The 25510-nt window shown below is 36.8% G+C and overlaps 3 protein-coding genes across 3 annotated transcripts; all 3 read right to left on the bottom strand.

Moving 5' to 3' along the window:
• Positions 1 to 502: 502 nt before the first annotated feature.
• On the bottom strand, positions 503 to 1771 carry LOC145766119 (interleukin-17 receptor A-like). Its single transcript, XM_082577777.1, has one exon. It carries the CDS (start codon positions 1769 to 1771, stop codon positions 584 to 586), a length of 1188 nt encoding a protein of 395 aa, XP_082433903.1. The 3' UTR covers positions 503 to 583.
• A 7436-nt stretch (positions 1772 to 9207) lies between these two features.
• LOC145766118 (uncharacterized) lies at positions 9208 to 11016 on the bottom strand. The gene has a single exon (XM_082577776.1). It carries the CDS (start codon positions 11014 to 11016, stop codon positions 9208 to 9210), a length of 1809 nt encoding a protein of 602 aa, XP_082433902.1.
• Positions 11017 to 22588: 11572 nt separating this feature from the next.
• LOC145766117 (uncharacterized) lies at positions 22589 to 24247 on the bottom strand. The gene has a single exon (XM_082577775.1). It carries the CDS (start codon positions 24245 to 24247, stop codon positions 22589 to 22591), a length of 1659 nt encoding a protein of 552 aa, XP_082433901.1.
• Positions 24248 to 25510: the final 1263 nt, after the last annotated feature.

Below are 25510 nucleotides of genomic sequence, written 5' to 3'. Positions count from 1 at the left end.
TAATAAAACAGTACAAATATAACACACAAAGTTAGGTGAGCGAAATGTTAAACGCAAAACCACAAAATATAATAATGACGTGAATTGGGGTGAACAGTAAAAATACACATAACCTGCTTTCAGAATATTCAACAAAAATCAAGGATGAAGCTATCATGCATCATCAACAAAACGCAGTTGAAATCTCTGTTACGTTGGTTGCGCTCGAACGGAAGTCAATTCGCTCAAACGCTGTGGTTTTGACAGGACAGTTGCCTTAAAACAGACATTGGACACGCTTCATTGATGAAGCAAGATTGGCTTCGTTCCCATACACCTGATTAAATTCTTTATACGCATTACGCAAGACGTACGACTTCAATAACACCATAACAGAGTGAAAAGGCTACTACTGTAGGTTTTAGTCTTATTAATTGAGCCAATATGTTTTGACTAGCCATTCGTTTGTTTACCAAAATACGAAAGGAAAAAAACAAAAAAAACAAATAAGTTTCTTTTTTAGATGGTTTTTCTTCTATATTATAAACAGTGAAATTTTAGTTTTGCCTCAAATATGAAATTTTAGCAGCACAAAATTGTGAAATTACATTTTGTTCTTATTGATCTCGTGTATTACTTCAATGGGATCATTTACAAAGTCAATTTCCATGAGATGAACCGGGGAATGAGGCCGTTCAGGAAATGGAAGGCGAAAAGAATTACTGTCAGTTGCTGAGATAACATCTTCCTGCCGACCATGGTCAGCAGGCTGATCAATGCTGGCTTGTCCTACAGTCCCAAGATCGTTTAAGTTCCCACTACTAGACGCAAAAGGCAAATTATCACTATTAGTATCCGTGTGTTCTTGATCGCATTTTGTAAAACAAGACGAAGGCAAGGGATTTGGTGAAACAAGATGTTGCATTTCATCCTCACAGGAAGAAAATTCTTCAGGAGGAACAATTTGCAATTGATTTTGTTGAGCAACTTTACTGTTTACCGATAAAAGGCGTGCCGAGTATACATCATTTACTTCACAGTTATAACTGTCTCCTATTTCCGACCAATTTGGAAAGCGTTTCACGAACAAGATCATATCATCAATAGCTTCTTTCAAATATGGACCAATTTCATTGATACTCGGATTGTAGTAGGTGTCTTCATTCACTTTTTTAACTATCGCCACACCACCAGGTTCGTTTTCTTCTTGACTAACGAGGTGAAAGTATAATTTATTAAATTGTCTCATCAAACAAAAACTGCAAACTGTGCGGCTTAAGATTTCCTCAACAGGTTTTCCTTCTCTCCCGCAGTACTCTAAATAGGCAAAAAAATACCTTCCCTGATTTAAATTTTGAAATTGATCTCTGTGAATCTGTTTGATGACATGATTGAAAGTATCTGATGAAGCATCAGGGCACTCTGCATTATTCCAACGCTTGGTTGCTCCTGGCGACCACACTACAATTACTTTATCAACTTCTTTTAAGGTCTTTTCCACCCAAAAAGTATAGTCTTCAGATATTGCTAGTTGCTCCCACAATTCAAATTTTACATTAAAACCAAGGTCTTGTTGAAGGTAAGTGACAAATTTAATAACTACCTCTCTATGTTTGGGATGATCATCGACAAAAACAACAAATACACTGACGGGTTCTTTGGTGAGGTTTTCACTCTCATTGGTAGAATACAGGTTCAAAGAAGCTAAAGATTTATCTCCAAAAGAGAGAAATTTTAGGTTAAAGCGATTACTCAAAATGCAAAAGTACCTTTTACGCAAACATACCACCATTAAAGCTAGAAAAAGTACGGCAGTTAAAGAAGTTACTGATATGATGACAATACGAAGTCTTGCACGATGGGCACGCTCATCAGAGCAGTGTCTGAAAGTAAATGTATTTTCAATTCCATACGTTTCAGCACCAAACATTGAAACAATTAAGGTATAAGTGAGGTGTTCATCGTAAAAATTGCTTGGAAGAGTATACCATTCCGTGGCTGTGAAATCACGTGCATTCCAAATTTGCACAAGCCTGTGGCAGGTTAAAACATCTTCACTTTTTCCTTGGCAAACCTTCAGAGATATAACTGAGCCTAAATTTTTTGGAATATCATATTTATAAGAAATAGAATTGTTGTAACAGTCAACAGCAAGTATCTTTGCTTGCATTTGCTTCATCAGAACGCATTCGTAAACAGAGCTCAAGTCTTTGTGTGCACAGTCAGGAACTCTAAAACTGACACCCTGTGTTATTGGAGCTAGCGGTTTTACGTTAGGTACGGCTTTGAGATCGATAATAAGTTTATCACCTGGTAAAACACGTGTTAAATTAGTTGTGCCATAGCAAGCATAGTAGTATTCAGCGGTCGCATGTTTGTAGAATTCCAAACTTGTATTCAAACATAAATATATATCTTCTGATTTACGTTCAGATGGCAAGTCTTTCCAAATTGAAACATGAAGTCCACGTGTTGTTTTCAAAGTTTTATCACTACTAAATCTAAATGATATATTCAATGCAATATGTGTACGTCCAACAGCATTTTCATACAAATACCACTTTTTTGACACCACTTTTGGCACATTAGAAATAACATGGGGTTGGTTATTGTGACAACGTTCCCTAGCAAACGAACACAGAATGGTGTAGTTACGTTCTTTTTCAGGTCCAAATCCTTGGGCGATTGTGCTGCATTTGTTTCTGCAATGTGATGTTGCTTCTGAGTAGCTAACAATTAAAGCTGGAAATAAGTTAATGTAAATCCACATACAAAGCAACAGCATAGTGGCAGGTCTTTTGAAGAAGCTGAAGGACATCACAGGTTTTTTCAAGTCTCTGAGTTACATGGATCCATCTGCAAAAAACAAAACTGTAACAAATAAACAAAACCTACTGCTATGTAAATAAGTATACAAAGTGTATATCTACATCAGAATACTAGTCTCACAACACAGTAATATAACTGCAGACAGTGGCACACCGTTTCGGCCTTCCGGCCTCCTCAGTGCAGTAGGTACAGTAGTACACTGGGTAATGGATATGGCCACGGAGATATACACCTCCGTGTGACGTTTACCCAATCGTGGAACCTTAGCTCCAAAAAATGCTACATCAACTGGGTTATCACGGTGGTGATTTTCAACTGCAGTTATAATGCACAATTGCACAGCACATTTGTGTCGAAATCAGCTGATAAACCACCACACTCTACAAACTCCAAATCTTGAAAAAACCTATGATATACTTTGGTGTGAACATCCAGGGTAAATCAGTCTGGCAATATGCACTGTGCCAGTAATCTTCACAAGTTCCAATTACTCAACGAGCAAACCTTTTTTCTTGGCTTGGACTATGTAATTTTTGCCTTAAAATATGCAAAAAAAGATTACTGTTCCTATTACTGACAATTGACATGGTAAACAAATGTGTATAGTAGCAACCTTGATTTGTTTAATAAATGTCGTGAACCACAAAACTCTCCATTTTTCCAATATATTCATAGTCACAATTTGCAATGTGATACATTTAATAATTTCATTAAACTACAAAAACCTAATGTATCTGAAAAATAAACAATGAGCAATAGAACATAAAACAAGTACCGTAACTCTGACAGATTCATAGAAATTGCACCATATTATCAAATGAATGCTAGTTCCCAAAGTATGGTAAAATTCATAATGGCAAAAAATAAAAAAATGGAGTGAAAGTCTGATACAATATTATGCACAATCAACCATGAAAGAAATTTAAATTCATTGGTATTGTAATTCCACAACACTGCATGTGATACTACCAATAATAATATGTGTTTTATATAATTCTATGCCTGTCACATGCATCTGTTGCCCTCAGCAATTTACAAAGCAGATATTTTCAATGCGTCACACAGAGGGAGCCTATCTCATTATTATCCTGAGTACTCATCGCTTGCATGCAAAACAGAAACAAGTTTCATGAGCGTTTTGAAAAGGTCATCAGAATTACCTGACCGGGTATCGATGCCATGTCTACCGGTTCAGAAACAGACACTTTAATCACTAAATTACCAAGCCAGTTGATGACAATAAAAAGCTAAAACTGTTTAAAAAATGTATATGATATTTTATTGAATTTTAAAGGACAATTTTTAATGACTACAAATACAACACTTAAAAATTAATTGTATAAATAGAGCACTTTATCTTTGAGCCATATCCATTGCAGTGTGGATGATCGATTCATTTATCAGAAAGAGCAAAATAGACCAACATGAAACTAGTGATCAATACAATTTTAGTAGGCCATTTATATGCAGTGAATAGATATGTACAGGAAGCAAAAATCATTGCATTTTATCTAGGTAACATTTCAAGTAAGAAAATATATGAATGCTGAAACTACAAAGTACAGTTTAAAATAAATTGCAATTAGTCTCCTAAAAATGCAGACAGAATCAGTTAAGCTGCAGACAATACCAGTTATACACTAGGGCAGGGGTGGGCAAACTTTTTGTACTGAGGGCCACATTTGAAAAAATGTTGCAGTCGGGGGGCCGCACACTCTCATTACAAAGTAGGAAAATTTACCCTGGTAAATAAACGCATATTCATATTAAACACAACTTTTGTATTTCACACTCAGTTACGTTTAAAGCTATGCAATCATCATCACAAAAGTTAATGAGACTTGTGCAAGTGTTCACAGTTTTTCACAATCTTTTGGTTTGGTTGTGTCTTTTTAAATTGTACTCCTTAAAAACAGCCACGGACTCACGGCACAACAAGCAAACTGCTTTATTCCCAATTTCGATAAAATAGTATTTAACAGTCCATTCCTTATTAAAAACACGACTTTCGTCTTCAATCTTTCGCTTCTCAGCACTCATTATTTTAACAGAGTAAAAATATAAATCTTTTGTTTTTTAACAAAAATCCTGTCGAAGTAGAAAACATTAAACTGTGCGTCTAAAATAACAATGAAAAGCTATTTGGAAGAAAGTAGAAGTAGCCTACTGGTAGGCCTACGGTAGCTGCTACCGTATTTGTAACTTATTTTATGATCAAACAAGTGAATCAAACAATGCGTGAGAGCATGTTGCAATACATGCGCGACTGACGTGTGTGTGTTTGATTAGTAGTTTCTGCAAGTGCCGGCGGGCCGCATAAAATGGTCTCACGGGCCGCATGCGGCCCGCGGGCCGTAGTTCGCCCACCCCTGCACTAGGGTGATTCAAAAAAAACAAATTTTTTTTTTCATCATTCTCACCCCTTAGATATGTGATGCATCATGCAAAAACATGTATTCCAAAAGATTTTTGAAATCAGACACCATTTAGAGGTGGCACAGCCCATGCAAAATTTTCATAGTTTTCCTATATGCGTTACACTACCAATCTACCATCGTTTTGACCAGAACCACAGAAATTCTTGGTCAAGATGCTACTGTAGAATATATCAAAAACTGGGTAAATATTACAAGCACATGGCAGTAATTTCGTAAACCAGAAAAAAGAGTGCCTGAAAAAGTCATCACCTGGTCTTGCAGCTGCGTTAGATCGCACAGGGGTCACTGTCATGAGAGCTGTGTAATATATCAGCAGAAACAGTGGCGGGGGTGGGTGGAGACCCTGCTCAATTCAGGCTAAGTTCTTCTACCATAAGACACCATTGACAAAAGTATCAACTAAACATTAATTATGAATGAAATAAAAGATCAGTTCCATTCTAAAATCCTAATGAGCCATTAAAAGTGCATTGGGATGGCAAGCTCCTCGAAGATCTGGTAGGCAAGCAGCATGTGGACCATTTCCCAATACCAGTTTCCGGTCACATCATTTCCAAGCTTCTCTGGGTACCGAAACTTGCTTCAGGAACTGGAGACATAATGGCAACTGCTGTTTTTAATGCACTTGAAGAATGGGAAGTTAGTGCGAAAGTGAGGGCCATGTGCTTTGACACCACTGCCTCAAACACCGGCCAACACGCTGGTGCATGCACTCTTGGAGCAAAAACTTAGGAAAAGTTGCTTCACTTTGCTTGCAGATATCACATTATGGAACTTATTTTGAAAAGCACATTTGAAACAAAATTTGATATGTCCTCTGCTCCAGGCATCAGCCTCTTCAAGCGGTTTCACGAAAAATGGAACTTTATTGATCAATCCAATTACCAGCCAGGCCCAACTGATGCACATGTCAATAACTTCATCTAGCCAGTTTGTGCAGATCTGTTGACATTTGCAAATGAACAATTGTCTGTAAGACACCCACGAGATTATTACCGAGACCTGCTGGAATTGCTTATAACTTTTTTAGGAGAACAACCTCACAATGGGGTTGCCTTCCGTTGTCCAGGTGCATTTCACCACACTCGATGGATGTCCAAGCCCAAGGTATTGTACTGTTAAAAGATTTGGCTTTTTCGCAGCCAATTTAAGCTGACTCTTTGCTTCATTAGTATATGTGAAAGCATGGATTACTTGCATTTTGCCAAGTGAAGCTCCACGACAAGATCTTAATTTAATGAAATAGCTCTTAGTCTTAGGGTATAAACATATCTGCTCAGGTCTTTCAAAAGCTACTTCAAACAAACTTTCACACCACATATGGTACGGTACGTGTCAGAAAAATTAGTAGCTCTGGCTTTTTTTAATACCTCGGTGAGCTTGGAAACCAAGAGGAAAATGATGAGCTCTTTCAGAATGCAACAAAACCTGGAGGGCAAAAACAACCTCCGTCCAGAATTGCTGAAAAAGAGCTGCAGGACTTTATGTCAAAAGACACTATGGAATTTTTCCATAAGCCAGACATTTCACATGAGCTCCTTTCATTAGATCCGATTACTTGGGATGACAGAGATGATTATGCCAAAGCTAAAAACACAGGTGTTGGCTCTAAAAGTGGCTAACGATCATGTCGAACGAGGTGTGGCCCTGGTACAGCGATTTAACAAGCTGCTTTCGGAGACTGAAGAGCAATTTCAGTTTCTTCTTCAAGAGGTGACTGAGCAACAAAAAAATTTCCAGACAGTGTAAGAATACCGTTGTGAGCCAGATTGAAAAACAATAATGTGCATTAACTTTGTGATAACGCTGAACACATATCTACATTACAAAATAACCTTTCTGCATTCATTGAATCTTTGTAAATATTTGATGACTTTTTAAGACAGTGTTTTTGATATTTATTAAGTATTATTGATCCAACAAAAACGCGAATTTTTTGTTGTTTGTTTTGTGTGTGTTAATTTGTCAGGTTGTATTCTAGCTTTGATAGCTTTTTTTAGCATGTATTTGTGTTTTAGGTGTTGTTCTTCCTTTGTGGAATAATGTGAATCAGTAAATCTACCATTTCAATGACATAATAATGATTATGTTGTTTTTTAATAAATTTCATCCAATTTGCAAAAATTGAAACTGGATGTGCCACCACTAATCCTTTAGGTAGGACAAATTTTTTTTTATGTATCATATTATTGCTTTACTCATCACACTTTTAGGGGGTGAGAGTTAAATATTTCAAAAAAAAAATTTTTTTCATCGATTTTGAATCACCCTATTATACACATAAATTAAGTTATCGTCAAGATTCCTAAATGACATGTACGATACATAATCAGGTAATCTGCTTCAAATAATGGCATACTGGTATAATGGATAAACCTTTGGCAAATTGACTACCTATGTTATGCAATTATTTGGTTTTGCCTGCATTGAGAGAAGACCATCAAAGATTGCGGGGAAATGTATACAAGTGTTGTATATAAAAGTAAAGCTACAATATATCAGTACCAATACAACTGTTTCAAAAAAATCTAACAACAAACGTTGTGGACAATGAGTGAGTTATATTCGGTTTAGTCCATGTTACTTAACACAGCTAAGTCATATGCAGAATAAACTAATTAAACAGAAACAACAACTACATGGAAAAGTAATATAAAACAAAAATATGAAATTATCTTAATAAAGTTTTCAAAATAGGCCAGACAACTAGAAAAAATGTAAAACATCAAAAGCTTTAAAATTATAAAACTATTATTTCTTCCTCGTTTGAATCTCAAATGTCGATTGTAGAAAGTAGAAAGTTTACATTAATATCACGCCAAGCTGTCAATGTTGAATCAGACTACTCCTGAAAGACTACAGGGAAGTAGTCAACCTTTTTCTTATCATGCAAGACATGTAGGACTTTCTGCTCCATTTGTTGGGTAAATGATTCTACTGTAATTATTAACACTGCGTGTTAGTTGTAGTAATGCAGTAGGCTATTGGTAGAATTTATGGATTGTTGTAAACAAACATATACCATTGAATGCAAACAGAACATGATTGCAAAAAAAAATTCGGCATGATATAAAAAACTGCCATACACTAATTATAGCAGCGTTACAACAAGAGAAAACTGCAAAGTAACCAGTAAAGTCTTCAAGTCAAGCAGCCACTTTCAAACATAACAATATTAGTAATAACATCAGTGTTATCTTTCAAGAAAGCATGAACTAAACAAAAAGGCGTGTATGAAAATAACACTGTTCTTGCTGGAGATACCAAAGACGTGCATACATTGGTGAGTTTCTACAAGAAAAAAGGCAATTAAAGCTTATAAACAGTTTGAAAAATGATCGACCCATCTCAATAAGCATTTTGCTCATTTCTACAGAGGTGATAATCTCCACAGTTTAAAATATGATATATCATAACTTCCAAGCTGAAAGCATGGTCTGTGTATCAACACGTATCTTGTAGTTGATCATCATAGTTTGAGTCCGAAACTGAAGTAGAAAATCCACTGTCTACCCTTGGATTGAAGCAGGTTTTCTGCTGGAATAATCCATTCAACACAGGAAACTGTTCAACAAATGAACTTGATGCAGTTGATTGAGAACTATCATGATGTTTGCAATAAATATGTGATGGTGTAGCAACTTTATCATCAAGGTTTTTGCAACTTTCTATACCACTCAAAGCACATTCAAAATAAAAGTCTTGATCACAAAAGGGAGTGTTTTGGTTGCTTTTTACATGTAGGTTTTCAAGTTCAGTAAGTTGTGAACAGGTAATATGAGAATTAGATGGTCCTTTTTCAGAATCTCTTGCTGAAGCTAAAGTAGATTGTGGTACTTCTGTCAGGAGTATTCCTTGCATAGAGTTTAAAGTTGCACAAGAAGGAGCATGGTGTGACATTTCATGCACTGGTGGCATTGCACATACCTCAACAGGCATTGGATCATCAGACAATGAAAAGTTAAGTAAATTCAAAGTGGGAGAACTGAAATAACCTTGCTGTAGATGCCAAACAGGATTTTCTTTTAACATAAGCACACATTTCACATATAGACGTTTCCAGAGAAGGGCCATATGTGGTAACATTTGGGTCAAAATAACGATCAAAGGCAATTTCTTCTTTTCTGATCACAGCTCCAGGCATATACATCTCAATTCCTTGTAATCTAAAATATAGTTCTTCAAATTGTTCCATAAGCTTAAAATGAAACACGGAAGTTTCTCTGAATATATCAGGAATGTCATCTTTGGTGCAATAGTCAAAATAAGCAAAATAATACTTTCCAACATTTTGATCTCGAAATATGTCCTTTTTAATTCGTTTTAACATGGGGGTAAACATAATATCCTGTTGAGCAGTTCCTACGTTATTATACATATTCCATTTCTTGACAGCTCCAGGAGACCAAATTACAATAACCTTATCACACTCATTTAATCCTTTTTCCATCCATGTAAGAGGGTCTGCCGAGATTAGCTCTGTCTCATAGAGTTCACAGATTACATTAAAATGCAAATCTCCATGAAGATAGTTGGCAAAATCTAAAACTACTTTTCTATGTTTTACATAATCATCCAAAAAAATAATGCAAACTGAGACAGATTTTTCAAGTGTTTGAACGTTTTTACCTTGGTCATTAGTGAGCTGTCTTTGCAGACATTCTGTTCTATCATTTCGTATAATAGTAGGGGGCTGTTTGTCTTTTAAACACCTGTGAGTTACAAATTTTCCACCCCAGTGGAAGTATATTCCAGCTACAGTAAAAACAACTATCACAAATGCAAATATTGAGGGCAAAATACAGTTTAATGCATCTGGTGACTTGGAATGACAGCACGCATTCAAATTTGAAGGTATTGATTTTGAAACATTAATGCATTCACTAAAGTTGAAAGGTATTAACTTTGAAACATCAGGGTTTTTGATACTCCGTATCAGAAGAATGTAAGTATCTTGAATATTTTCTTTTTCTGATAACGTAAAATTGAATCTTCCCATTGGACCCTTGATACGAGATGGATTGAATCGCAGTAATTTTTCTCGTTTTGTTGTTTTATCAACAGAGTGAAACAAAGCTTTCATACGATTTCCAAATATTGGCGGCATATTATAAAACACTTCAATAGACCGATTATAACATGATATATTCCCTAATAAAATGGAAAATTTGTTGAGCTGAGCGCATTCAAACACATGACGTAATCTTGGGTCTTTGCATGATGGAATTATAATGTTAAATGACAACTTTTGATCATTCAAAGAATCTGGAGCACGAGGAAGGCTTCGAATTTGTGCAATTATTTCTTTTTTGCCATGCAAATCTGGAGCCATTAATACAGGTTTCTTGGTTCCAAAACAATCATAATAATAAGTAGCTTCAATATCTTTTGATGCGTCCAAATTTTGATTGATGCAAAAATATATTGGCTGAGGAAACCAATTGTGTTTACGCAAACTGATTCTGTAACCTTGCAAAGACTCCACAGAACTGTCGTCTTGACCCCAAGAAAAGTTGAACCCTATTCTTTGATAACCTGACCTATAAGGATCAGGTAACAAGTACCAGTGGTTTCCATTAGATCTGAGTAAAGGGGCTGCGGGAGGATCACTATCAGCATTGCTAGAGCATGAAGTAGTTTGAATTGAACAGGAAATATCATGGTATGTATTGTTAGAATATTCACTGGTTGTAGAACAATCTTGAGTGCACTGGTTTTGGCAGCATATTCCTTGAAGGCTCAAAAGCAGAACAATTGAAACAAGTAACATTTTTGCCTGCACTATTCCAAGATTTAAATATATTTACTTCATTTTTAGAGCTATGATGTAGACTGTAGAGTTCACTTAGTCTTAAACACAAACCTGCAAGACCAAGCAACACAACCAGATTTAACAACTTTACAACACACAAAAAATTAAAAATTAAACAAAACGTTTTTGACAGCACTTTGTCTTCTTCAGAGAAAATCATAATTTAATTGCATCTGAAGAAGTCAATTGAAAGCCAAGTCAGTTCTATTGGTTTTGATATCTTCATACAACTTGAAAAGTGGAACTATCAACCAAGATGGCAGATATGAGTCCAAAAGAAGTAATTTATCGTTTCTAGCACTAGTTGCAACGTGTGAAGCAATAAACCATCTTGTTTGTTGTTACTTTTACTTTCAATTTCATCAGATGAACGTTGCAACTAGTGCTAGAAACGATAATTGTCCCGATGAACACCCAAACTTTTCAGTATTCAGAAGTAATTTAGTCAGCAATCACCAGTGGCAACAAAATTATTTACAAGCTTATATACACGAACATGCAGAAACAGGCAAATCATACCCTTTTAATTTTTTGTTGAAATGCATCAAAACTATGACAGTTAGAGATTGTACCTAACTCAACTCTTAAGCTCTAATTTCTATAATATTTTTGTTCTTTTGCTATTTCAAAACTTGTTATCAATCTGCACAACAACAACACAGTTTTGTTTTAAAAACTATCAATCCATATACTTTTTTATCTTAAATAGATAAAACAATTTTGTTTTAAACCTTTTTGTTGAAAATAGAGTTTTTGCAAACACCAAGTAGGGCTATTCATAAATACTATATCATCATCATCATCGAGTTTTTTAACATACAGGTTTTGCAGGTAATACAATATAGATTGAATTTTGCTTTCAGCAGCATGATTGTTGCTTACTTCACAATACTAACGACCTGTTTTAGCCTGATGCTGCAAGTTTGCTGTGGTAATAGTGGTTTGCACTAGCTTTCGCAACATAGTTCCCTAGTGATGTGACATGATGAATGGTGTTAGAGTCAGTGTGTTGTTGGTGTATGCGTTTCTTTTCTTTGGCTTGAAACTGCTGTCTGAATTGCTGTCTGTTGAGTTTATGTGTTGTCAGGCGATGTCAATGTAAAATTTTGTCGAATCAGTTGATTAATAGATTAGGTGATGTAATTCTTCCCTTTTGGCAGGGTTGTTGATCTTTGGACTCCTAATGAAAATTGCCTCTTGGAAGCGCAATTGCACCACGTCATTCTCTCTGGCAATGATTGCAAATTCAAAGTCGGTAAGGCACTGTTGTTAATAATTAAAGACAGAACTTTTATCAGAGCTAAAGTGTTCTTTCAGGTGAGAGTAGATTGGGCAGATCGTGCTGCATATTTAGCTTTCCCTGCATTTCTTGAATGTGATCTTGTAGACACAGATCTTGGTAGAACACATGTCGTTTCATAATGGGCGCAGGGGTCGACCTTAACTTTTTTTCGCACTGGCCAACCGGACCAGTGGCTCACCATTTGCACTGGTCCGTCCCGTTTACTGATAAAAACAAGATTGTTGTGGGAAGCACGGAGAGACGTTTGATTAAGTTTTCGACTTGACATAGCTCCCTTTTGACTACAATATCGCAACTTATGACTGACCTGCTTTCAACTTTATGACTGACCTGTTTTAGCGTTGCAGATGAAACAAAAGATGCGCATATTCCCCGCCTTTGATCAGGTTTCTATGGCAACGGTCGTGTGTGCGCCATGCAGTTTGTGTGAGTCCGTTACTGCGTTGATTATGTCGTGTGTGCGCAATGCGGTTTGAACCAGCCCGTTGGTTGGTGGTTACGTCGTGCCGAGACTTCAAGTTCATTTTCACAGCGAGCGATTCACTGCCGCGACAATTCACTGCAGACGTTTCGACTTTCGAAAGCAACATCGAGTCTGTTTGCAAGCGCATAAAGCTAAACGCACGCTCCGTCTACGTAGCAAATTATGTTGTTTTTGGGTGCATTCAACATCTGATGACATTGAATCGACACAAAATGGTAAATTTTTGCTATGTCGCAGGCAGCAAAATCAGTCACTTTTACATTGATTTAACGTCAGACGTTGAATCAATGTAAAAATGACAGATTTTGTTTGGTGTGGAATTGTAGCATCCTACTCGTTCTAGTGATTATTTATCGCGAAGCTGTTGCGGTTTGCATTCAAAAAATGTTGTCCTGCTGCCGATCGCTAGTTCATCTATTGTTTTATGCATCAATACAGCATAAAAAGTTGGCGCCTATGTTGCAGCTAGTCAAGTCAGGAAGTGCAAATTTTGGTTTGTATCAGCTACTTGAAAGGAAATATTTTCATCAGACAAAATGACCGAATTTTTTCAAGTCATTTTGGACAAATGACCGAAAAGCGTCAGCGAAAAAAAAAAACAGGGTTGAAATGATGTAAAAATGGCTACTTTTGCCATCAGCTCGTTAACCACGCCACTCTAATGTGATCTTTAAAGCAATTGCCTGTACTATTATTGTTTCAGCTTCGTATTTTTTTGCGTTAAACAAACAATTGTAACAATTTAAATTTAAAATATATTTTTGCAGCATTAGCTTTCTTTTTGTCAAGAATTTTGCGGCGGTCATTTATGACCGACCAATGAGTCGGCTTCGGCAGACATTCGAGTTCATTCCGGCGGTCATGACCGCCGGATATTTTGCGGCCTGATGAATGGTGGCAATAACATGGAAATATACAATGGCAATAACAGTAACAACAGTTTATCTCTAAGGCAAGACATTCAATCTACTGGGCTACCAGAGCTCACGTGTTGTTGCGATTCCGCTTTTCTTTCGATTTAATATCGTCACGTGATGTTGCGATTGCTTTTTTCTTATGATTTAACACGTGATGTTGTTGCCTTTTTCTTACAGTTTAACACGCACAGATCACGTGTTTTCTTGTTTGAATAGAAGCGCAAACGAGAACCACGCACTAAACGTTCAAACGACATAATGCGATGATATTTTCGCACTGGACAGTCGGACCAGTGCGAAACGATTCGTACTGGTCCGCGGGGAACTCGCACTAGACATTGGCCAGAGGACCAGCGCTAAGATCGAACCCTGGGGTGGTAAGGTTCAGATTTTTGTTATTTTGTTGTACTTCGTTTATGAGAACTGGAAAAACACAGATTTGCAGCCCATTCCACCCAGAAGAGATTGGCTCCCTTCTCTAGATTAACCTTCAGAACAACATCTTCACATTCAAGAAGAAGTTCTATAGCCAAGTTAACGATCTACCTATGGGAGATGCTGTATCTAGAACCCTCATCATCCTCTTCATAGACAGACACCCTTAAAAAGCAGACATTACAAAACCAGACAAATCTCACCCTCCACAGACGATACGTTGAGTCGTTGATGATACGTTTTAAGACTCAGACAAGATATATTTTAATACTTATTTCAACTGTAATCAATTGACCTATCGTACCTGCAAAAACACTGGCAATTAGTATGAACAAAGAAAGCAGCCTGTACAAGCATTCTACCAATGCAAGCAAGTTAATCACTCATCTACAGATTCTACACAACAATTTTAACTTTTAAAGATGATAAAAAATATTAATGTTCAGCAAATTATCCTCCTCTCTATCAGAATAGGCTACTTAACTTTAGTTTTTTTGTATCATATATCTGTGACTGAGTGCTATCACATTAGTAAAATCATCCAATCACTGTGTACCAATTAATCAACTGCACATATGTTTGAGTAGCAGTATTACATACTTTTTTGCAGAAGATTATAGTTTTACATACACCAATAAGTTGATAACTTGGCAACTTTTAACACATTTGCACATGTTTATTATGTAAAAATAAAAGCTTTTCTTATTGGAAAAGGATACAGCTGTAAAATTATGATGCGTAATTTGCATAAAACATGGAACGCTTGAATATAAATGCCCAAATCGCTTAAAGTTCATTGATTGCAAGTATCATGGTTGTTGGAAAATTTTGTACAAAACCAGTGAAAACCACTACTTTAACTGTAGTGTAGTCTCTTTGCACAAAATTACAGTAAGAATTCACAATTGATCAAACAACATCATACTGTGCATTTTATAGCTCACTAGCAAACTGAGTTTTTTTTTCGCTGAGGCTTTTCGGTCATTTGTCCGAAATGACTTGAAAAAATTTGGTCATTTTTTATTTATTTCGGTTATTTTTTCTGATGAAAATGTTTCCTTTCAAGTAGCTGATACAAACCAAAATTTGCACTTCCTGACTAACTACAACATTAAGTTTTGCTGAGAAACGTTTTTTTTTCGGACATTTAGACCAAATTGACTACAGGCCTCGAAATTTGTACTTTTTTCCGGCGGTCAAGCATGTCCTACCGGACTAGCCCTTTCAGCGGACATTTAATATCTCAACCGGACATATTTTTTGCATGTAGGTTTTGCACAAAATCACACTATCAGTATTGTGTAGTCGTGTTTGTAGAAGAAGATTTTCTGCAACAGAATAACTCTGTAATGGTTGATGGTTTAAGTAACCGACCCTGAAGTGTACTGGAGCAGATTGCTTGCAAATAAATCAGTGCGTTAATGACAGTCGTGTAATGACGCAATAGACACAATTGAAAACAACAATCCAAATTTCCTTATTATAAAAGCAACTACGATCACTTATTCCGTGGTTTTCGCGTTATAGAATCGTTGTGCCAAGCGATCACTGCTGGCGCAGTGCAGAAATTCTATTTCTATCAGTATCAGCGTGAATAAGGTCGCCACATTCGCCTAAGCACGTGCGGAACCCAGCTGAGACTTGCTTCTCTGTGACGTTTTTTTTTTAACAAACGATCAATGTAACGCAATAATCCTCATCGTTAAAATTAGAATACATATTCTGCCGAAAAGTTCAGACAACTTTATTTCAAGGTAACATTGCAAGGCGTTGAAATGATGTAAAAATGGCTACTTTTGCCATCAGCTCGTTAACCACGCCACTCTAATGTGATGTTTAAAGCAATTGCCTATACTATTATTGTTTCAGCTCCGTATTTGTTCGCGTTAAACAAACAATTGTAACAATTCAAATTTAAAATATATTTTGCTGCATTAGCTCTATTTTTGTCAAGAATTTTGCGGCGGTCATTTATGACCGACCAATGAGTCGGCTTCGGCAGACATTCGAGGTCATTCCGGAGGTCATGTTCGCCATGACCGCCGGATATTTCGAGGCCTGGACTATATTATATTTTTTCGGACATTTTGACCGAATTGACAATATTTTTTTCAGACATTTTTCTAAAAAATCGGTCAATGACCGATAAACGACCGAAAAAAAACCCAGCTAGCAAAGCAGAAAAAAGTACAAATCTTTACACCTTTAAGATACACATTTATGTAATATTGTAACAATAGCTTGTATAGCTCTCAACCTGATTTCGATTATGTAGCAGCGTAGGACATAATACAGTAGCTAGATATTTTGGCAGCAAAAAGCACACTATTAGATTTACCATCACATAATGGTGCAACAAAATACTGTTAAAAAAACTGCAAACTTTGCAAAATCGTTTCACAAATTGTCACTGTTAAATTGAGCTTAAAATTTAAAAAATAGGCCTATCCAACTTCTATAAAATGGTTAACATGCATCAATTGCATTGGAATAGTGAATATTCAAGCAAGTTATATTCATCTAACCCAGATTGTCTCAAAGACTAACAGTTACCATAATGATGTAAACAAGTATGAGGAAATGAATGCAAAAAGAGCCAAAGAGATATCAATTCAAGGTTGGTAAAAAAATATATATCATACATTTTTATTCGGTCATAGAAAAGTCAATTGCATACAAAAATCAATACTATAAAGGACCTGGTAAGCGGTAATGCCAAAACAATACTGCACACAAACCAATACAAAATATACGATTAAGAAACTGAGTTGATATAAAATTATTTCACTACAATTTTTTAAATCTCTGGACAGCTATAAAGAACTAAAATAATGCTTACATTTATCAATGTTGTCAAATTTTTAGCATGCATAAAAATAGGAAGTTATCAAAACGGTGCAAAAAAGAACATCCTTAGGTGCAAAACTAAATAGTAAGTGCAGATCAAACCAACAAAGCCTGGCTATTATCTTAAATGTGACCATTGTTAAAACTGCACTTAATTTAAGCAAGTCATAATTTAAAACTGCATTGTGAATAATAAATTGGATGAAAGCTATGAATGAATGACAGGCTATGAGTGAATTGAATGAAGATGCTTCTGCTCTGATTGTGATAGGCTTATTCTTTAACAATATAAAATCTGTAGCAAATAAGTGGTTAGAGATAATGAGCAACAAAAACTGTAAAAAATGCTGAAGTGGACTAGGTAAAAGTATAAAAAGTGAGTTTTCGAAACTCTAATTTTGAAACACTGATTTGAAACCAAAGTAGACAAATATGGTTTATAAACAATCTTTCGGCTAAGCAGAGGTACAGAATGGCCCAATTTGGAGACACTCCAATTCATAAACAGCTTTTTTGGAAACGACCAACTTGGTACAAACGCATTTCATGATTAAAATAACTAAATCTCACGGCGCCCTCTTTATATTTAAAAGAATAATAATAGAGATTACTTAGGGGAGAGATCAATTAAGTAAAAACCTAGTTCCATTATATCACTGTCAAACAGGGTGGAGAAAATACTATACGGAAAACAGTTTTGTTAAAAATAAAAGGGGAAGTCTATCAGAGTTGTGTACGGCCTGCAATATTGTACGGCAGTGAGACATGAGTGCTAAGAGAAAGTGAACTTGCAATTCTGTGAAGAACAGAAAGGGCAATGGTGAGAGCAATGTGTGGGGTAAAAACGTGCAGAGAAAAAAAACCGAAGAGCTGAAGGAGACTACCGTATTGAACAACTTGCAAGGAAAAATAGAGTAAGATGGTATGGGCATGTACTATGTACTAAGGAGGGAGAAAGTTTTCTTTAAAGGCATTGATTTTGAAGTTAGATGGGAAGAGGAAGTGGGGACATCAAAAAAGAACAGGTGAAGAATGAGGCAGACAAGCTCGGACTGATGCGATGGACAGAACTAGATGGAGAATAGGAGTGAAGGCAATTGCTGCAAGGAAAGAATCGGCCATCCCCCACTAGTACGGACAAAACCGAAGTTGAATGATGATGAAACAGCGTTTCATGATTAATATATAATTGTTTGTTAAAACCGAATTCTCGAAAATCTCAAGGTCGCTTCAGTTTTAGAGAATTATATTGAATCTGATGATTTAGAGTGATTTACATTCTAACAGTTCAGTTGCAAGTTAAAATCAAGTCAAACAACAGCTTCAAGAATATGTAAAATGTCGCATTTTGCACCTTTATAAATTAGCATTTTGCAACGCAATTAAAGCAATAACAATACAAGGCACAGATGTTTCTGCTTTTACTTGGGCATTAATCAGATGAACGATGCAACTACTGTGAGAAAAAACAGCAGCCATTGGGGGATTTTCAAGAATTCTTTTAGAATTTTGGTCGTCTTCAAAAAACGCCGTCTCTGAATCAGAATTGAATCAATACATCAAATTGTCGCAGACCTGCAGAGGTGGGCAGTAGCAAACTACTTTTAGAACACAGTTACTAGAGCACTACTTTTGTAGTGCCACTACAAACACGATACTTTTTAATCGCGATAATGGAGCTACGTTTTTGTTAGAGTAATGGCGACAGGAACGATACTATACTACTTTCGCGATTTGAGTGTATACTCAGTGAGTGGAATGGTGCCTCACTCCACCGGCCCGTGTTTAATACTCCGTGGTGTCACGGAAAGCTTTACTTAACTCTTAAAATCACTGTGGGCGAGCATAACTGTGCAATGTGCATGTACCATGACATTTTGGGATCAACACCCTTGTCCTTGAGGTAACAAACCACCTTAGATAGTTTAGTAGAATTACGTTTAGACCTATCTGTGAAGGAACATCTATGATTGTTGAAACGAGCTTTAGAGGACCTTTGAGCCGTGTCAATGGTAGCTTTATAAATAATGGCCTTTTACAAACATTGTCAATTCAAAGGGCAATCAGATTTCACTCTGCAATTGCAATCAAACCGAGATGGTTCATTGTTAGCCTGTAATATTGATTTATTGTGGGGGGATAATTATGTTTGGAATATTTGGAGCGCAGCAATGGCTTAGATAAATAGGATTGAGGTTGAAAATCTTACGCAACCTGTGATGGGGTGGAAAATGTATAGAAATAAGTCTAAACAATTCTCTACCGATGTTGATGTCAACCTGCAAGCTGAAAGGAGAATTAAACCATAAAAATTTTTGACTCCTTTTTCAATCCTGCTTAACACCGTGAGGTGTTAGCAGGATTGTAGCAAACTTTTGCCATTAAACCACTTTTCAAAAGGGCATCATCATAAACAGAGGTGATCTTATCAAATTCGGTTTTATGGCCGTGCTAACTACAGACATATAGCTTACTACATGATCTATTATTCAGGCACGTTTTAAACATTCCAAGGTTTTGCCACCTTTTCCAGTTCATTAATGTGCTGGTAGGCCTATATCGACTATTGTAGTTAGTAGTACAAGCCTTAAAGCAGCTAGCGGCCATGGCCGCTAAGTAGTGCTTGAATGACCGCCAGTGCTACTTTTTCAGTCGGCCAAGTTTGGCCGCCGGTTTCTTCTAGCCAATTATTTAATTTTGCAATAGAATGAGCGTGGATTAACTGTCGAAAATATGTAGAATATCAAAGAGTGACGCAGAATTAAGTCAGCGCGTTATAATCACTACTGTTGTATTGTGCGGAAACATTTGATATTGTATATATGGAATATATCCAGCCGTGATCACCGCATTAGGCCAACACGCGGCGCGCATTCATCCACTGTGCGCGGATGCGCGAGTAACAGCGTTAATTACCGTGCCGCGAAACCACAAGTTGCAGGTTTGCGATTTTTGGATGATTATAGAGCAGTATTAGACAAACATAACTGAACAAACACAAGACAAATTTTCCGCCTATTATATGATCTAGAACAAGGGTCACCAACTGGCGGCCGCCACGCTGTTATGTGCAGCCCGCGGAAGGTATCAGCGTACAAGTATAACCAAAAATGCTTTTATTGAGGAGTTAAGGAGCATGAAGGCAAAAAATACTTTCCGGGAAGCATAATTTTACTTTGCATAGGATTCCACCGACCGACCAATCAGATTGTAGTTCTAGGTGGAGGTCGCTTAAAGTTATGCGATGTCCAGCCACACTGTCCCAGTGGTTGATTAAAACGCGTACAAAGTGGAATTATTATGCATCCGGGCAGTTGAAAAACAATGACGAAAACTCCTTGTTGCGCCATAATCGTTTTGATATTTTGGAAAGCTCGGGCACAGGTCGAGCGGGTGTTGTTGAGTTGAACAGTTAAAAAAAAGCAAAAAAACACCTACAAAAAAATTGTTAACAAGTTGTCAGTACAGTGCATAGCCTACCACAAAATTTCTTATAAGTCATGTCATTCATGATAGCGCTACCAACATCCACGGACCACTATTTGAGAAATTTTTTGGGATACGGACCACTGATTTTTCATAAACAACTTTTTAACTGCAACGAAGGTGCAACAAATAAGATTTATGATACTGGATAGCAAAAGCTTTCAAAATCATTTAAGTTGTAAAGAACTGCGGCAATTATCTTTGACAGGGTAAGTACTGTACAACGTATATGTGTGACTTTTTAATTTCTTGTCATATCGCCATGGACCACCTGTGCAGTCGTAGCAAACCACCAATGGTCCGCAGACTAACAATAGGAAGCTTAAATAAACTGAAGAAGGCAGAAGTTTCAATGAAAGTTAGATGAATGATTACTTTTTTGTTTTTAACAAAAGTAAAGCAACCTGTCTAATATGCAATGAAGTAAACATACAGAAAGAGTACAACGTAAAATGCCATTACGAAAGTTGCCATGATGAGTTCAAGTTGCTAAGCGAAGAAGTATGTAATCAAAAAATTGCTACTTTGAAAAGAAATCTTTCTCACCAGCAAAGCGTGTTTGTGAATTTGCGAGATGTCAGCGAGTCAGCTGTGAGAGCAAGATTTTGTGTGGCTCAGTTTATATGTGAGAGCGGCAGAGTCAAAAAGTGCCTGATAAAAATTGTACAAGAAACGTGTCTTGACAAGGTATTTTCCATTAAGAACATGTAACGCTGGACACTGGGTACAAAATGCATTCTTTTCTAGCATAAGAGTCAACTTACCTAAAATTTTATTAGTGCGACCCGCCACAGCTTTCCTTAGTGCCAAAGTGGCCCGCATGCAAAAAAGGTTGGTGACCCCTGATCTAGAAAAAAGTTTTTAAAAAGCTTTGCGCATTTGCATGTTTGAGTAAGTCTTGTTTGTAATTCCCGACGTTTATTTTAACAAAGTGTTAATCTGAAGTGCTAATTTACATTGGCTGGCAATATTGTCATTTTTATGTTGATGCAATGTTGTCGGACATTGAATTGTTGTTAAAAAGGAGAATTGAGTTAGTTGACATCCGTGGTTGAAAAATGTTCCCGCTATGGGTTAGTGACTTCACACCCCCAATGGTGACATCATAACGGCGTAAATGGTTAGATTTTATGAAAGACGGTATTCTGCAATGCAGTTGAAACAATTTACTGAGCAGCTGAAACAATTTTGTGTCGTTAGATAGCCTCGCAGACCAGCTATACTAGATTACAATTCCGATAAAGCAGTTATTGCATAATAAAACGCTTCTGTTGCATGACGTCGCCCAGACTTCAACAACGCTAAGTGATCATTTTAGCATTGTAGCAAGTTTAAGTCTATTTACTTGACTTGTGCTATCATTATTTGTATTTTGGCCTCCAAAGCGTGCAGATTTGGCTGCCGAGAAGGAGCTCGCGGTAGGTCATGATGGCTGCCGAAAAAAAATACGAGTTTTAAGGCCTGTAGTACTGCATCTTTTTCGTCCGGGACGCGTTAATGACAAAAAATAAAATGAATGAATGAAATGTCCTTGCCAAAGGATGTGGCAACGCAAAATAATCGCTTTGATAACATGGTACGGATTTGTTTCTTAATGTTAGGTGGATGATTAGTCTGGGCATGGATATAAATTGGATCACTGTTGGTTTTCGATAAGGCCAGAATTTACCACATAACAGATTCAAAGTCACATCAAGAAAATCACTTTCAATAAAACCAGTTTCAACAGTAATACCTATGCCACGTTGTTTGAACGATTAAATATTTGCAAATGGTCAACTTTGGGGCAAGATAAATTACTGGTACAGGTACATAAAATAGCCAGACCATCATCACCATACAACCCAAGCATTTCCCTTTCAACAATAGCAGAAAGTTTGTTAGAAAAAAAATAACCACCACGTAAACCTCAGCATCATCAAATGAGCAAATGTTAACATCAAACAAACCATTTAGACCAAGTATCATCTCCATCAATTTCTGAACGACCTTTTCTGTGGGATCTTTACCTTTATTCATCCTCAAGAGTATAATTTTAAACTCTCTAGGAAAACATAACTAACACAAATTTGAAGTAAGTTTATTTATTGCTGCAAGAGAGTCCATGGCATTAGATTCCATGTCCAGAGGAACAAGCTTCATTGAAGGTAGATTTTCAGAAAAAACTTCATCAGACTCATCCTGCATTAAAAGCTCAAGGTCACTGTGCACCCGTCCATTATAGCTTCCCAGCTGAAACCATTTGTCTGTGCATAAACAAGCATCATGCAGTTGGTCGTCATAGTTTGAGTCCGAAACTGAAGTAGAAAACCCACTGTCTGCCCTTGGATTGAAGCAGCTTTTCTGCTGGAATAATCCATCCAACACAGGAAACTGTTCAACAAATGAACTTGATGCAGTTGATTGAGAACTTTCATGCTTGCCATACGTATGTGATGATGTCGGCTTTTTATTAAGCTTTTCATGACTCTCTTTACAACTCAAAGCACTTTGGAAACCAGAATCTTCATCATCCAAGTGAGTGTGTTGGTCGTGTTTCACATGTAACTTTTCAAACATTGGTGGTGTTAAATTAACACCAATACGCACTTGAGAAATCATAAAATCGTCAGCAAATGAGAAATCAAATAAATTTAAATCAGTGAAACCAATACAACTTTGCTGTAGATGCCAATCAGGATTTTCTTTAACATAAGCACACATTTCGCATATAGACGTTTCCAGAGAAGGGCCATATGTGGTAACATTTGGGTCAAAATAACGATCAAAGGCAATTTCTTCTTTTCTGATCACAGCTCCAGGCATATACATCTCAATTCCTTGTAATCTAAAATAAAGTTCTTCAAATTGTTTCATAAGCTTAAAATGAAACACGGAAGTTTCTCTGAATATATCAGGAATGTCATTTTTGGTGCAATAGTCAAAATAAGCAAAATAATACTTTCCAACATTTTTGTCTCGAAACATATCTTTTTTAATTCGTTTTAATATGGGAGTAAACATATCCTGCTGAACTTCAATGTTATTACACACGTTCCATTTCTTGGCTGCTTCAGGAGACCAAATTACAATAACCTTATCGCATTCAGCTAAACTTTTTTCCATCCATGTAAGAGGATCTGCCGAGATTAGCTCTGTCTCATAGAGTTCACAAATTACATCAAAATGCAAATCGCCATGAAGATAGTTTGCAAAATCTAAAACCACTTTTCTATGTTTTGTGTGATCATCCAAAAAAATGATGTAAACTGAGACAGATCTTTCAAGTGTTTGAACATTATTAACAAGATCATTGGTGAACTGTCTTTGCAGACATTCTGTTCTATCATTTTGAATATTAGTAGGGGGCTGTTCATCTTTCCAACACCTGTGAGTTGCAGACTTTCTATTCCAGTGGAAGTATATTCCAGCCACAGTAAAAACAAGTATCACAAATGCAAACATTGAGGGCAAAACAATGTTCAATGTAGTTGGTAACTTGGAATCACTGCATATGCTGAAGTTGAAGTATGCTGTTGTGCGAACACCCCTCGTGCCGTAACTCCATATTTGTACCATGTAATTATTATCCACTCTTTGATTATCTGGTAACCTTAAGTAAAATTTTCCATTTGAACTGTTGATATGAAAAGGTTTGAATTGTTGTAAATTGTCATGTTCTTTCATATAAACGGGTTGAAACAAAGCCGTTCGAAGAGTTCCAAACAGTGAAGGCATATTATAAAACACTTCAATCGACCGATTATCACATGATATAGTTCCTAATGAAACAGTAAACTTTTTCCATTGAGCGCATTTGAATACACTATTTAGTCTTGGATTTTCACAAGATGGGATTATAATGTTAAATAACAACTGTTGATCCTCCACATTTCATGATTAAAATAACTAAATCTCACGGCGCCCTCTTTATATTTAAAAGAATAATAATAGAGATTACTTAGGGGAGAGATCAATTAAGTAAAAACCTAGTTCCATTATATCACTGTCAAACAGGGTGGAGAAAATACTATACGGAAAACAGTTTTGTTAAAAATAATAGGGGAAGTCTATCAGAGTTGTGTACGGCCTGCAATATTGTACGGCAGTGAGACATGAGTGCTAAGAGAAAGTGAACTTGCAATTCTGTGAAGAACAGAAAGGGCAATGGTGAGAGCAATGTGTGGGGTAAAAACGTGCAGAGAAAAAAAACCGAAGAGCTGAAGGAGACTACCGTATTGAACAACTTGCAAGGAAAAATAGAGTAAGATGGTATGGGCATGTACTATGTACTAAGGAGGGAGAAAGTTTTCTTTAAAGGCATTGATTTTGAAGTTAGATGGGAAGAGGAAGTGGGGACATCAAAAAAGAACAGGTGAAGAATGAGGCAGACAAGCTCGGACTGATGCGATGGACAGAACTAGATGGAGAATAGGAGTGAAGGCAATTGCTGCAAGGAAAGAATCGGCCATCCCCCACTAGTACGGACAAAACCGAAGTTGAATGATGATGAAACAGCGTTTCATGATTAATATATAATTGTTTTAGTTATTTTGGCAGCCGATTGTAGCATCGAATAGACAGCGATAGACACGTGTTTCGCCCATGAGGCTGGGCTCATCAGTATCGCACCGTATTCTTGCCACTTGAGTAATCGACCGCCGCTTTACCAGTCAGTTTAACTCTTATCTTTGTGGAAAGAAAGAGCCAACAAAACCAGCAGGTGCCTGGGGTGGGTTATGTGAAGAAAGGCGTTCTTCCCGGCTATCAGCACAAGGCTGATTACTCACTAGCACAGCGAGCAGCAGTAACGCTTCGCTAACCAGAACGGTGTAGCTTCCACGCTAGCCATAAAGACCTCCAATTAAACGTTTAAGTTATTTTGGCAGCCGATTGTAGCATCGAATAGGAGGTCTTATTGGAGGTCTTTATGGCTAGCGTGGAAGCTACACCGTTCTGGTTAGCGAAGCGTTACTGCTGCTCGCTGTGCTAGTGAGTAAT

The sequence above is a fragment of the Aplidium turbinatum genome, chromosome 3, assembly GCF_918807975.1.
Source record: "Aplidium turbinatum chromosome 3, kaAplTurb1.1, whole genome shotgun sequence".
NCBI classification, from domain to species: Eukaryota; Metazoa; Chordata; class Ascidiacea; order Aplousobranchia; family Polyclinidae; genus Aplidium; species Aplidium turbinatum.
Note: the sequence above shows the minus strand (reverse complement) of the source record. Positions and strands in the feature narration are given on the sequence as shown.